Genomic DNA, 16,484 nt, shown 5'->3' on the forward strand with positions numbered 1-16,484 from the left:
GCTCCAATTGTGAGCCGAGATTACCTGTTACTTAATCAAGAAAATATGAAAAGCATATGAAACTTTGTTGTGGCTTTCGGTTCACCTTTTTCACAGGATTTGCATTTTTACTCAGATTAAAGCCTAATTACACACTGTTCCAACCTTTTCTCTGCAGGAGTTTTGTTGACTGAGATACAAGCACAAGACATACCTTGAAAAGGATGCTGATGCCAAGGTTCATGAACGGCTTCGTGAAGTCTATGACGCTCTCCCTGGCGTAGTTGATGGTCATCGAGCCAACTGCCAGATCTGCTTTCTGCAAAGAGTTTTCGTAGTTTAGTTCAACCTAGCTATCACATCATTTCAACACTACTTGTATAACTGTGTGTCTTGTGTGTATAGCGTGAAATTTGGGCGGTGTAATGGGGTTTTTCATAAAATATGGATTTTTTTTATTCACAGCTTAACTTGGAAACGTTGTAACTATTTTACACGATATCAGCGGCACTGAGGTCTGTTTGAATCTCTGAAAATGATATTAAAAGACAGACTTACTGAATCTCCTTCTGTCAATCAGGGATGGAGCTTCTGGTTTTGTCAGTGTATAACCAGTAAAAATGAAAATGACATGGATTTTATTGCCACTTGTAAATTGTTTAGTCGGTAATCACCGTGGAGTAAATCGCGCTATACTTGTATGCATTGGGTTTCGTTGAACATTGCCATTCTGCAGTCCGCCAGCATATCAGAGCTAACGTAGACAATTATTTTATTATTTTCGTCATAGATGGAAACTGTAAGTTAAAAAACAAAGAAATCTTTATACCTTTTAATATCATTGCTTTTTCATCGCGTATTTAGCGTCATTTATGTACGATGTAATTTTGTTAAACTCAGTTTAAAGTTGCTGCTACCTTGCAACAATGATATCACTATTGTTAAGGATCAGCGCACATGCGCAGTGATAGTCTTAGTTAAGTAGGTGCGTGGCGGCAGTTGAGTGTATCTTTGGACAGTGACAGTACCAATCTAGTCTAGACTAGATGACTAAAGACCGAGACGCTTATAACGCTGGTGAGACATCGTATAAATTTATGGTGAATGAAAAGGTGTGAGTGAAGCGTAAGTTCGGTATGAATCCTACGTTCTAAAAATCACTCAGTCGCAAAACTAAACACATCAAAAAAAGTTTTGCACCACCACGGTTCCCAGAACTCCTGAAGATAGACATTGGCCGTGGATATTGTATCACAAACACAGACCCTTTGACTGTTCAAATATGTCACTAAACCCGCCGAAAGATGTAAATAACCATGAATGAGCAAGGCCTATTAGACAGAGAGTGTCCGAAAGCCGATCAGTTCCAGTCACTCACCAGGAAGGAGATACACGGCTCGCGTTGTCTGTAGTTCAACCATGCCTAGACGGTCAATACCGCAGTTCGATCGTGTCCGCATTGTTACTTTTTGCCAGGAAGGACTCTCAACAAGGAAAGTGTCCAGGTGTCACGGAGTGAATCAAAGAGATGTTCGTTTGGACATGGAGGTGATACAGAGAGCCAGGAACTGTCGATGACATGCCTCGCTCAGGCAGCCCAAAGGCTACTACTGCAGTGGATGACCACTACCTACGCATTGTGGCTCGGAGGAACCCTGACAGCCATGCCATTATGTTGAATAATGCTTTTCGTGTAGCCGCAGGACGTCGTGTTACGACTCAAACTGTGAGCAATAGGCTGCATGAGGCGCAACTTCACTACGGACGTCCATGGCGAGGTCCATCTTTGCAACCACGACACCATGCAGTGCAGTACAGATGGGCCTAACAACATGACGAATGGACCGCTCAGGATTGACATCACGTTCTCTTCACTGATGAGTCTCGCATATGCCTTCAACCAGACAATCGTCGGAGACTTGTTTGGAGGCAACCAGTTCAGGCTGAGCGCCTTAGGCACACTGTCCAGCGAGTGCAGCAAGGTGAAGGTTCTCTGCTGTTTTGGGGTGGCATTATGTGTGGCCGACGTACGCCGCTGGTAGTCATGGAAGGCAACGTAACGGCTGTACGATAAATGAATGCCATCCTCTGACCGATACTGCAACCACATCGCAGCATATTGGCGAGGCATACATCTTCATGGACGACAATTAGCGCCCCCATCGTGCACATCTTGTGAATGACTTCCTTCAGGATAGCAACATCGCTCGACTAGAGTGGCGACCATGTTTTCGAGACATGAACCCTATCGAACATGCCTGGGATAGATTGAAAAGGGCTGTTTATGAATGACGTGACCCAGCAACCACTCTGAGGGTCCTACGCCGAATCGCCTTTAAGGAGTGGGACAATCTGGACCAACAGTGCCTTAATGAACTTCTGGATGGTATGCCACGCGAATACAGGCATGCATCAATGCAAGAAGACGTACTACTGTGTATTAGAGGTACCTCTGTGTACAGCAATCTGGGCAACCACCTCTGAACGTCTCGCTGTATGGTGGCACAACATGCAATGTGTGGTTTTCATGAGCAATAAAAAGGGCGGAAATGATGTTTATGTTGATCTCTATTTCAAATTTTTGTACAGGTTCCGGAACTCTCGGAACCGAAGTGATCAAAACTTTTTTTGATGTAGGTATTAATTTTAATTTAATAGTTTAATGCGGAGTTTCAAGGAAGTGCAGACATGTTCGTCAGTGAAAGTCAATCCACTGACACAGCCATTCGAGTGTTCGCAACACTCGTAAAATTAGGGAGTATGAAATGAGTAACAACATACTGGCAGACCGGCTGCATCGTGTGATCTATCATAGAGCAATTAAAACAATGTAATAAGTCTCTCAGCAAATACGTACAGTATTTCTCGGAATTAGTGAGTGTAAATGAATACTGCACCCCACCCTGCGCTGAACAGACAATTGCAGAAACTATACTGCAGTGTACATTGGATTGTAAGTGGGTCTGAAGGATTGGTTGGAGCGGATGTAGCACAATAACGTCACAGGCGCTCAACAGGTACGGGGAGCGCAAAAATCACGGTAACATCGCTACGGATCCGACAGGTATTACTAGAAATTCACCACGCACGAACAGAACGAACGTTTACGTGGCGCCCAATGCAATGGACTTGCACGACGTTTTATCTTGAACTTATATCACATCGAAAAATCAAACAGTTTTCATTAATTTTTGTTTGCAACTACATGTCTACAGTGCATGGCCGCAATTCAACGGTACTTCTATACAGGAGCCGAACAGAATGGTACATAAACGCTACTAAAGCCAAGTATCGTGCTGTAAATCGTTTTCGGCAACAAAGGAAATGTCGCAGTCCAGCAGAGAAGACTTCTTTAGCCGTTTGGATTGGTTTTACACAGCTGCAGCATATACGATTCTGATGAAAAAGATTTTCTCCACGACACTCCATGTAATCTCTGGGCTGCCGTTTTTACTACGGTAAATACGTTCTAAGAAAAAAAGGCGACGCACCACAAAGGAATTATCCGAATGGGACGGATATCAGTAAATGCAGTGTACATTTACAGACAAATAAATTATTAAAATTTCAGAAAAATTGGATGATTTAATTATGAGAAAGAGCTTCTCAAATTGGGTGTGTCAGGTGACGATCTGATGCGTCAGTTGGACAGAATTTGGCATGATATCCCTGAGAAGGACGTCTATCAACTCTATCAATCAATGCTTGCATAAGAGAGAGAGGTGGACCGACGCGTTATGGACTTGCTCAATTTGTCAAGATCTTTCTCTTGAATAAATCATCCAGTTTTTCTGAAGTTTTAATCGTTTGTTTCCCTGTACGTGTACATCACACCTAACGGTCTCCGTTTCATTCGGATAGTTCGTTTGAGGTGCGTCTTTTTCTTTCGTACAGTGTATTTTGTCCTTCTAGCGACTTGTTACAGTAATGTTGGACGGTCATGTCTAAGGGCACCACGACTGCAGACATGTACCTGAAAACGAAAACAAATTAAATAAATTAATTTTTTCGCGGTGATAATTAAAACGACACTGCGTTAAGCCGATGAAGAGTGTGATTGTCGTGTGACATCAGAGTTAAAATGAGCGTGGGTGAGCGCAGGAAGATGTACAGAAAGAAGTGCCACTTGCACAAAGGTGGAGTGCAAATAACTTGCTGCGTAAAGCAGTGAGAGGTTATAGCGACAGGAGGTGCTAATAGTCCCCCCATCCAGACTGGAACTTAGCGGATGTTTATATCTTCGCCAATTAAAAACAAGAAACAATTAAATATAATCGAAGATGCTAAATTGATGTTGCGAAGACGCTACTGTTAGTACCATCCCATTTCCTTCACTGATCATACATAGTGTTCTTAGTATCATTGTAACATTGGTCATGTTTATAACTAGTACATGTATGGAGAGTTTTTTCAGAAGGAATGGACACAGCTGTGTGACTTTACTTTCTGCTGCACTTCCATGTTTTCCCTTTTCTTAAAATGTTAGTTGTGTGACTGATTTGCTTGTGTGATTTCGTGAGAAGAGCAGAGTTAGTTCAGAGATGAATGTGTTATTTGTGTTTCGCTACCAACTTAATACGTGGGGCGAATGTTTGGCAACGAGTAAGTTCAAAAGTCAGAGATACACATAGTGGAGAGTGTTGAGTCTGGGTTGGCTCACATTGTTGATAAGGCGACCTCCCCATCTCCTTCAAATTCCTAGCTCAAGAACAGTTGGCAATTCTCCACCACTTTCTTCATTGGAATTCCTTCTTGATAAGGGAATGGACGGACTGCGGTCACCTCAGTGAAGTAGAATGGTGAAGTATCAGAATGAGGCAGATTACACTTATTGTTCTTTTTGAGGCCTATTTCTATTAGAGTTAAGTTGCTATCTCCAATTTTAGTAATTTTTCACGTAAATTCAATGGTTCGGACCCTCAAACTCACTTCAGACCAACCGAGTGTGCCAAGTTAAATGATGCCTTCAGTACAATTAGTGTACGCTGGACTTTACATCAAGGTGTGCTTTTGCCTATTCATTTTATTTAGTTTATTGTTAAATTCTTTTATCATTTTCTTTGTGAATAGGGCCTTATGGCCTCACCCACTAGGGAGCTAGTCGGTCGCAACCACTCCAACAAAGAGCAGGTATCTTCATACAATTATTTCAGCTCAGGTTTCCATGCATGTGAACAGAGTGTTACATATAAGTATTTTTGAGTGTCGAGCTAACTGATTTTTTTCCTAAATTTTGTATGGTTTTTATCTTCACGCGCCTTGTGGGCTTGACTGATCGAAAAACAAACTCTACCAATTTCAATAATTTAAGGCTAGGTATTGCGTGGTGCAATTTTGATTACGACCAACAGCATATTTGAACAAATAATTCCAGCCGGTTGTTCACGCTCGTAATTTCTCTCACCTCACCGTGCCTGATAACCCAGTCCTTCGCAGATTTACCCATATCTTGCAATCATGTTTGAGTTAATAGGTTTTTATGTTGCAGTAATTAAGTCATCTCACACAGAGATGTATTCGCTCGCGATGCATTATTTCATTTAGTTGCTCATTTTTCAATGGCGTTCTCCTTTGTAAAAGTTACTGTGATTATTGCCCAATGTAGTTAAATGGTTTCGTAAATGTTCGGGCCAATACTTGTTGTTCTCTAACGAACATTGAATCAGATAGAGAGAGAGAGAGAGAGGGGGGGGGGGGGGGAGGGAGAAACCGTGATCGTAAGCAATTTCGCAAATATTAATTCAGTCCCTCATGCTATTGCTCCTGGTACTGACAAGAATAATAGTGTTTTCCGCTATATAACAACCAGACCAACACACCCTCCGAGTGTATGAGAAGAGTAACAAATAATATTAATATTTTGTGCAGCCAAGCAAGACGCAGGAAGAGATTTTCATGCGACATATGTTCGAAGAGAAAGGCGGGAACTGGGAGCGACGAATTATGCACAGACATCAGTCGTTTGTATAGAGACATCAAGAACAATGTACGGAATGATAATATTCCTTTGTTTCTCACGCGATAATATTATTTGCATAAGTAAGCCATGAAAAGTATGTTTCAAGGAAATTGCAATACGGGAGCAACGAAACTCGTAAAGCTGCTACAAGGCAAGAATTTGATTACGTATTTCTTATTCTGTTCTGAGTACTGGCCAGTATTACAGCTTTTCCAGACGATTCAACGGCATGTGGTTTATGGGAATGATTGTGCTGGTCATGGATTGAGTAATGACCAGTAAATGGTTTAGAGGTCACGCAGATAATCCTATGAATTTCGAAAGTTAAACAAGCTTGTTTATGCAGTTTTGGAGTTTCGTCTCTGCATTTGTAGGAGATATATAAATAATGAAGACCCGAATATGAACATGACGGTATGATACCATGAAAAGTGTTCCAAATTTGTTACTGACCTGTAACACGTACACACGTCTGTAATTTATCGCCGTTTCATGTAGTGTTTTGGGACTATTACGAAACTACTATGCGATGTAAATAAAAATACTTATTCCGTTTTATATTATCTGTTACATGCCTTGTAACTATGTGGTTAGAAACCACTTTACGTGCTACTTTTACTAAGGTACTCCAAAAGAAGAAATATGTTGGATTAGTAAATAAAAAAAGGTCGGACATTTTGACAGTTCGACTCTTTCAATCATACGTTCTCGAAATGAAATGTGTTTGCTGTATCAAGACACACTTTCAAGTGTCATTGGCAAACTAGGGAATGTCATTCCGATTGCTGTGAATTAATACTTGGAGATTTCCCCAAGAACTGCTGACCATTGTGTAAACAAAAATATCGAAGGCAAAGTCCGAGAGCGTTGTGGAAGCATAGTAAAAATTCTATAAAAAGTAACTTACTGTAATGCACCATGTGTAGCTAGTGCTGCTGCGATGTACAGGATGTTCGACTTTTATAGGTACAAGCAATAATTCGTAGTAAACGTAAGTCCAGAAATAAATAGTTTCCCATATACGACGTTTCACGACAGTATATGAATACCTTATAAGCAGAGTCCCCGTGGATCCAAAATGTAGATATGCACTCAATGACAAACACATTACAAGTGCTCTACATGGCCATAGTTCATGTGGAGGCTGGCTTCAGAACGTCTCCTCATCGACTTCCACACGGTTGAAGAATCCCAGGCGTGTTCCGAACGCCGTGAAAGCCACCTACAATGCGTTTACGGAGTTCATAGACACCATCAGAACATCTGGAACGTGACAAATCTTTTATATATCACCACATAAAAATATCTATCGGGTTTAAGTCAGGAGATCCCGGTCGCCATGGTATTGGCCAGCCACGACCGAAATACTTGTTGTCAAAGATTCGTGGAACGTATTTAGCAATAGCTACACGGAAGTGTGCCGCTGCACCATCACCCTTGTACCACATACGTATGCTTCCACCATAAGTACCAGACCTATGTTTATTTTATATAATTGCTCATTTCGTTTGTACCCATAACGGTCAAATATACAACGTTAGAAGTGTAGTATCATTTGTTGACTAATTTCTTGCAGATTTTGTATAATCTTGCAAAAAATGCTGTTAATGATGTTCTTAGTTTCTCAAAGTTAAATCAATTCATAATTCTTATGAAACATTCTTCGTAGTCATTATGCTCTTAGATTATAATGGGAAAACACAGACGATAAATTATGACAAAGTATAACAGCACTGACATTTAGCACATACAACATTTAGTCTGCCATGCAGCAAATTAATACTCTCTTAGGCATTAACAACAATCTTTTTCATTACATTGAAAGACTGAGAAGTGTAGTCTGTGTTAGTTTTAAATGCATCTGAATACTTCATGCATCTGAACTTTCAAAGCATCCATATAACATCACAGTATTATGATCATTTGAATGACAGGTCAATAACATTCCTTCCGTGGATAGTCATTCGGTACGAATGTGTTCAGTGTTAGTATGACTGAAGTTCATCCTTCGCCAAGAGCGTCGTTCTCGGTAGAAACACCTTCCACACATTACGATAGATACTTGCGTTTCGTGGTATGTGGTGTCTGTTCTGTCGGACATGTGGAACAGAACAGACACCACTGGTGATACAGCGGCCATAAAGAAACTAGATTACGATAAATCAGGACTTCAGGGGTAAATTAGGACTTCAAGGGCCTACAGGTATTGGAATAAATCAGTGGCGAAAGTTCAGTACCTGTCCCGGACTGGGTATCAAACCCGGACGCTCCTTTTCTATAGAACGTTTGTCTTAACCGCCAGATTGGCTTCCCAGCCAACCCAAATTCACAACCTGTGACGTGCAAGTAGCGCGCTATTTCGTTAGCCTCACTGTTCACAGCATTGTCTAAGTCCCGCAGGTGTTCGGAAGATGTTGTGCTTCCACGCTGAAAGTACCCAGAGCCATCCTCGCTCACATATTTACTGAAATGTGTTGTCTGTCCTGTCGGAAATTTGTCGGTACGGCGAACAGTTTTATCTACCAGGACGTGTCATGTGACTTAACGGGTATTTCGATCTCATTTAAATATGTGGTTGAAAGAGTCAGCCTTCAGAATTGTGAAACGAACCCTATCGTCCAAGACTGTGTGCCACAAAGAGTGCAGGTTCGCCACGAGATGGGGAAATTTCACAGGCGTCTATTGTGCTGAATGAGGCCTAAGCGCTGTAGTGTGTGAGTAAGACACAGGAGAACCAACGTCATAGGAAAACCCCGTAGAAGCCGTTTATGGCCAAGGAAACATTTATGAAAACTTTTTAAATATGTAGTAATTCAGGGAGTGAAGACACAGTAACTTTAATCTACCATCCTTAATAAATTTTCATGGTAAGCCCAATAAAACTTGTATTTTGTTCATATCTATAAATGTTTAGCATTTATTGTTAAAGTGAACTTAACAAGTCTTCTAACAAAGACCTGAATGCTAAAATCTGAACTCCTTGGACGAGCTTAACGATCGACATTTCATACAGAAGCGCATCATTAAAATGACACACTTTGTACACATCGACTCTGTAACTTTTTTGTTTAAAAGATATAGTAAATTTATATTATCAGTATTTACAGTTAAGAATCAGATCATCATTTCCTCCACACGAAACACACTGGACGATGACAGCATGACACTTTATTGAATCCTTAGGTAATAGAATATTTGTTGTAAGGTTTAGTGCATAATAATTTCTTTTCTTCTTTATTTATTTATGAGAAAGAACATTGGTGCAAGGCTACAACCAGTGACATTTAAAATTAAGAAGGAAATTGTATTGGTTTGATGTAAAAGAATTTAACGTAGATATTATTGTTACTTTATTTAGAACCTGAAAGTGCTTAAGTTTTGATTGATTATGTATGTTAAAATGTCAAATAATGTAGAATAAGCTGTAGCCAATCAGATGGATGGCTTCAGGAAAGGGAACTGCCCTAGTCAGTTGAGCGGGGATGTTTGGCAAGCGGGAAAACGCGGCCGGGGACGGGCAGAGAGGGACAGTTCGGATTGAGACGCGAAAGCGGACGGTCTGTCTTTAGGTAGCTAGGAAGTGAAACAACTTAGAAAATTTCGCGTTGTGTGGTATCACGGAACTTAGTCTCTGAGCGGTGAGCAGCCGCACGCCTGGTGTGAACTCTTAACTTTTCACGAAGGTAACGAGGTGGAGTATTGGACTTGTATTTCGCGATGAGATTGTGAATGATCGAACTGTGTCAAATGGAGTGTAACAGTAACTCTAAATACGACCACTTTCACTATTAGCCTGCTTTCTAAATAAACATTATCCTAACCAAATCGCTACTGTGTGGCCTACATCATTTATAGGTCGTCAATTTAGTTCCCCATATTATTATTACCGTTACTATATGTATATGTTATATTAACTTTGTATTTCGCAAACTTGCCATCAGCCAGACAATTTAACCAAAGGGTCAAAAGTGTCTAGAAACACTAGACGAGTTTGAACCACGACATTTCGACTAAGAGTAACCGCATGTGAGCCCGAACATTTTTGCGATGCTAGCTTGCAGGCATATCAGCGCACACCCCGCTGGGGAGTGAAAGTTCCATTCCGGAACCATCCCCCAGGCTGTGGCTTAGCCATGTCTCCGCAATATCCTTTCTCCCAGGAGTGCTAGTCCGGGAAGTTTCGCAAGAGAGCTTCAGTGACGTTTGAAAAGTAGGAGCTGAGATCGGGAATACAGCTGTGAGTAGAGGTTTTCAATCATGCTTGGGTTGCCCCCGAGAGGCAAAGGTGCCGAGTTCGAGTCTCATTCCGGTATTAAGTTTTCATCTAGTACGGGTATGCTCGAGAATGGCAGATTGCAGCACAATGATTCTAATTTTTTATTTAGCTCCTAAGATGATCATAATACTGTGACACAATTGTATGGGGTCATATTAAAATATAGAATAATACAGGGTGCACAAAAGAGAACTGGTCCGGACAAATATATCATGAACCTTAAGTTAGACAATATTACTTACATCATGTGCTCCGCCAGTGGATGATGTAAGTCAATTCGCCTATCTTAAAGTGTGTGAAATATTTCCTGGGCCAGTTTTATTTTGCCTACTGTGCGTATTACATGTCAGCACTAGCATGCGTTACAGAGTGCGTTACAGCTTAGACTGGCTTAGCTGCGCGCTACTGTGCCGAGTGAGTGGGCGTCGTGCCAGCTAGTGCGACTAGGCAGCGCGCAAGCGGCGGGGCGGCGCCACACAGACCTTGTCCATGAGCTGGCGCACGATGCCGTTCCACTCGCCCGTCTCCAGGTCGTAGACGCCGTACTTGCCGTCCGGCACCAGCTCGATGCGGTACTCGAAGCCGACCATGGCGGCGATCTCTCGCAGCAGGTCGATGCAGAAGCCCTCGTAGCGCGCGTTCCCCGTCAGGTTGGGCTGCGGCCGCAGCATCACGTACGGCGTCTCCTGTGGACGCCGCCCGCTCTAGCCGCTGCCGCTACGGTCTATCGTTACTCTACGGGTCCGCTTGTGTCGTCACAAAAGGGGAAGCACCGTGGCGGCAGTGCGGGACTGGAATCGGTTCTACGGGCGGTGCTGTGCGCTGCGAGTGGACTCGCTTCGGAGTGTGTCAACAGTGGAAGGAAACGGAACGGGGACTTCGCCGAACCCCGAGGGAATACTGTGATAGCAGTCGGCGCGTACAACGTTGCCGTAGAAAGCTGTTGCCGGACGTTGTGATACGCATTACAAGCCTTCATGTGAAAAATCCCAAATCTGGGGCAAATAGGTGATTAAATACGAAGTGTGGATTGTTTCGGAGGGCATAACATTATACACAAGGTGTCTGCTCTTCCGGACATGTCATAAGAACATACAGGGTGAAAAGAATTTAAACTGACAGACTCTGGGAGGTTGCAGGGGACATCGAAACAAATATTTTTCTCTAATGTCATTTTTTCCTATGAGGAGTATTTAAACCGGTAGAGGAAGATTTCTCTGGCGGCAAATTAATTAAACCAACAAACACTTTTCCATTTTTTTGTGACCAAGATACAACACATTAACACAACCCAATTTGAATTACAGTAGATTTTCAAAAAATGCCTCCATTGAGATGTAAACAAAGTTTACACCGTCGGATCATGTTCCGTCTGACACAGGCAAAAACCCCAGGAGTATCTTGAATTGTTCCTGCTGCTGCTACTACTATCCGAGCTACCAGATCCTCTTCTGATGCAACAGGAGTTGTGTAAACAAGGTTGCGCATCTCTCCCCACACTAAAAAGTCCAGAGGGGACATACCTGGGGATCGAGCAGGTCATGGTAAAGACAACCTCTGCCAATCCACGTTTTTGGGAACTGTCGGTCCAGGAATCGACGCACACGACGACTGAAGTGTGCTGGCGCCCCGTCATGTTGGAACCACAAGCGTTGTCTTATAGGGAGCTGGACGTCTTCCAGCAAGTCTTGAAATGCTCTGGCAGGAAAATTGTAATGGTGCCTGCCATTTAATGGCCTAGGTAGCAGATACGGCCCAATTAAACAGTCCCCAACAACACCGACTCACACATTAACGAAGAACCGCACTTGTTGTTGATCAATCCGCTGTGCGGCTCGTCCGTAGTGGTGCGCTACGTAGTACGCACCAACCGCATCAGTGTACTCACTCGAGGTGTATCGCTCCATTAGTAAACAGAGACAATGCACTACTACACTGGTGGACAACAGTTGCCTACAACTGGAGAGCGTAATACGCCCTCTAGCAACTAAAGATCGTAATACGGCCTCTAACAACTGAAGAGCGCAATACAGCCTCCACCGGTTTAAATAATCCTCATAGGAAAAAATAACATTAGGGAAAAATATTTGTTTTGATGTCCCCTACAACCTCACAGAGTTTGTCGGTTTAAATACTTTTCACCCTGTACACAGTTTTTAATCCAGTAAAAATTATGAATTAAACACAGAGGAATTAAGATATTGGCTGCAAGTGGGCATTGATGTAAATCAATGGGGAAAGTTGAAAACTTGCGCCGGAGCGGAAATTCGAACGCGGGTCTGCTGCTTACTTGGCAGATCCTCTGATCACTATGCCATCCGGCCACAGTGGCTATGAGAACTGCACGGGCAACCCTAGTACGCATCCCGTCAGATCTAAATTCTCATCTTGCCACACACTACGAATGTAAATGGCGCTTGCCCATATCCTCATTATTCGCGGCATTTCGCCGATCCCCGTAAGCGTTCGAGCCCGGTGTGCATCCGCAAAGAATAGCTGCCTGGCCTAGTGTATGGATAAGTTGAGAATTTTGCTCTGACGGGAGGCGTGCTAGGTTGTCCTTGCAGTTAATACAACCACTGTGGCCGGATAGCGTAGTGGTCACAGCGTCTGCCTAGTAAATCGAATCCCGCTCCGGCACAAGTCCCCAGCTTTCCTCATTGATTTACCTCAATCCCTACTTGCAGCCAATGTCTTAAAGTCCTTTGTGTTTAGGAAGATAACGCTGAAGTAGACGAATAAATAAAAATATTAAAGAATTCCTCTTATTTTTTCAACACACTTCGTATGAGCGTGTGTGTATTTATCGTGTGGAATGGTAAGCATTTTTCAATAGTAAATCGTAAGCACGTAATTTTGTATTATTAATATGAATCGAATGCCACCATTTTGATTCAGCTATCAATTACATTCCTTTGTGATTACATCCAGGTTGTTCAGCGACTTATTCACATGAAACTTATTTGTCCTTTTAGCAATAACTGTAGGTTGTCATCCAAAACTTAAATTTGAAACAGGAAGAAAAGTAAGAACAAATAAGAAAATACTGCTGGATAGCTACAAAAAATAATAGATGTATAGTACTGAAAGTGAAAGCATTGGAGGGAACTGACGAAAACATAAAAAAAAGAAAAACAGAAAACCATAATACTTCCCATTGTCCAGAATGAGATTTTCACTCTGCAGCGGAGTGTGAAGTTTCACTTCCCATTGTGTTCGGCAATAATATATCTTCGGTTTAGTATAAACGCATACAATCTTCGTTAGAAATGCGAGAGAATTTTGTAATAAATACGAAGTCCATTCTCCAAATCACAGTACTGGGAAAGTGTCCCTACTTGGTCCCTGCCTGAAACCCTTGCAGACGCGTATGTACGGCTGAATGTGGAAGTGAAAACAGGTGCCTGCGAATGGCCTAATTACCTGGAATATCAACAGGGTGTCATCTGTTCCTATTGTGCGTAGCCAACAGACACGCATCAACTGTGCAGTAAAGCTTCATCTACCTATAAACTCGGTGTCGCAGTTCGGTGAATGTCGAGGGGCCTTCGTACCTACATAAGCGATATCCTGTTCCATTCAGCTTGCGTAATGAGTGAGGGGCGAATAACAGTCTGTATGCCCCCGTACGTGACCTAATCTCGCGTGTTGCATTCTCATGATCCCTAAGCTAGGTATACAATGACCAACACATAATAGTCGTATTCTCCAAATACAGGTTCTCTAAATTTACGTAACACGGTTTCTAGAGAACTGCGTCTTCTATATTGCAGAAATTCCCAGTTGAGGTCCCTCTGCGACCTCTACTGTCATGCGTGACTGCTAACCACTCAGAATTCTGGAACAGTACTCTGTAATTCCTCGCGCTAGCATCTTGCATGGAACTACCATTACAGAAGATCAATAATATGAGCTAACCCTTCCAATGAATATAACGTATTCCATTCACCTGCCCTTATACTGATTTTGCATTGTTGTTGTTTTCCATATCTAGCCCCGCATTTTGACCAATCAAAACCGTCAGTGGTGTTATTTGGTTGCGGTATGGAGGGACAAAGGGTTAGTACACAGCTACACCAGCCGTTGTTCTCTTTCTACAAATTACAACCGCATATTCTGATTCACGCGGCCCATCAGTTGCTATCAGGCGACTGAGTGCATACCGTTCCAAATCACCCACGAAGGGAATACCCCTGGGAGTTACGGGAATCGAAACTGGTTCCCACAAACAGCAATCAAACACGCTGACCTCTAAGCAACAGAGGTGGACCCATTTCACATCGATTCTTAATATTGCTGAGAATGCCCTACGTAACAAAGAGAGCTAAGCATCTAGAATGGGAGGAGGTAACGAAGTGAAACCTCACGGGTTCAGAGGGCATGTGATGCTATTTCAGTGATTTCAAAATCGAGTCAAATTTACAAAGAAGTTGGTAGTGCGAGCCCATTTATCAGTATGAGCTTGTTCCCCTTCTGGCGAGGTTTCATGCACTGATTCTATAGGGAAGGGTCTCATAAGGCCATTGTGTCCTCTCCTGTGACAATCTGGCCCACTGTAAATCTTCCTTGAAATCATGGGTGCTGACACAGGGATGGAGCTGGAGCTGATGTCCGAAGTGCTCTCACACGTGTTCTATCGGGGAAAGGTCTGGGTTTCTTGTTGGACTGGGAGTAGTCCAACATTAGGTAGTCAGTTGACAGATACACGTGCCATTTGTGGACGAACATTGTCCTGTTGAAAAGTGGCACCACGATACTGTCACTTGAGAGGTAAAATATGAGGACGCAGGATGTCTGGAACGTATAGTTGTGCCGTTAGACGTGTCTCAGTCACTACCAGTCGTGACATGAAGTCATACCAGACGGATTCCTACAGCATGACGCCAAGAGTAACACTGCTGTGTCTCTCCAGAGCACTGGATGGAATCATGCTAGCAAAGATATAACATAAGCGATTTTGGCAAAGGACGGATTTTTCTGGCGCGCGGTGTACCTGTTCAGCCAATAACGTGCTCGTGTCTTCAGCGCCTACGATAGTGTCTGAACACAGTGAAACTATAAATGTCGACAACCTGTAGAACATCGGCAGCCATCGCAGAGCTTGGAGTTCAGAGGCTTGCCGACTCAGTAAAACCATGGCAGATCTGGTGAGGAAGTGCATTGTTGTTGCCAGCACAAGTTATCCGAAGAACATCGTTCTGTGGACACTTAAATATGGCGATTTGCAGTAGATGACACATATTCCCCTGCCGACACAACGGCGTCGTAGATTACGAATGCAGCCAGTATGGAATCGTCGAAGTGGGACCATGACCCAATGGAAACATGTTACATGGTGATTAATTTCGTTTCTTGGTACAGCAGGTCGATGGTGGTGTCCGGATACCACATATCGCGAAGATGGCTGCTCGAAACATGTACCATACCACTAATTCAGGCTCTTCCCACATTATTAAGCCGTGGAGGACATTCACATGAGCTGTGGTAGTAATGGGAGGCACCATGGTAACTACGTGCTAAATGAACATTATTACGGATTACCTGTATCCCTTAATGCTTCAATTCTTCCCCGATGTCACCTGCAGCAGAATAAGTGACCATATCACAAAGCGAGAATCATGCCAGTGTAGTTTGATGAGCAAAACTGACATCATGTTAATCTCTTGCCAACAAATTCACCGGATCTGAATACAATGGAGCATATTTGGGTCGCTATAGCGTGCCAGCTCCACGCCTACACACCACGGCCCCTTAAATTATGGGAACCGTTTGGGCTGCGCATTGACTTGTGGTGCCTTACACATCCAGAATCCTACCAAATACACTCCTGGAAATTGAAATAAGAACACCGTGAATTCATTGTCCCAGGAAGGGGAAACTTTATTGACACATTCCTGGGGTCAGATACATCACATGATCACACTGACAGAACCACAGGCACATAGACACAGGCAACAGAGCATGCACAATGTCGGCACTAGTACAGTGTATATCCACCTTTCGCAGCAATGCAGGCTGCTATTCTCCCATGGAGACGATCGTAGAGATGCTGGATGTAGTCCTGTGGAACGGCTTGCCATGCCATTTCCACCTGGCGCCTCAGTTGGACCAGCGTTCGTGCTGGACGTGCAGACCGCGTGAGACGACGCTTCATCCAGTCCCAAACATGCTCAATGGGGGACAGATCCGGAGATCTTGCTGGCCAGCGTAGTTGACTTACACATTCTAGAGCACGTTGGGTGGCACGGGATACATGCTGACGTGCATTGT

General features: G+C 43.1%; 1 protein-coding gene across 1 annotated transcript in view; it reads right to left on the reverse strand.

Moving 5' to 3' along the window:
- LOC126141067 (glutamate receptor ionotropic, kainate 2) overlaps positions 1-16,484 on the reverse strand; it is a 766,326-nt gene that overhangs the window by 124,733 nt on the left and 625,109 nt on the right. Inside the window, exons 12-13 of the mRNA XM_049915243.1 lie at positions 10,697-10,900; positions 194-298 (exon numbers count right to left, since the gene is read on the reverse strand). Coding sequence (XP_049771200.1) covers positions 194-298; positions 10,697-10,900 — 309 coding nt within the window. The remainder of the gene's footprint in view (positions 1-193; positions 299-10,696; positions 10,901-16,484) is intronic.

The sequence above is a fragment of the Schistocerca cancellata genome, chromosome 1, assembly GCF_023864275.1.
Source record: "Schistocerca cancellata isolate TAMUIC-IGC-003103 chromosome 1, iqSchCanc2.1, whole genome shotgun sequence".
In the NCBI taxonomy this organism is placed as follows: domain Eukaryota; kingdom Metazoa; phylum Arthropoda; class Insecta; order Orthoptera; family Acrididae; genus Schistocerca; species Schistocerca cancellata.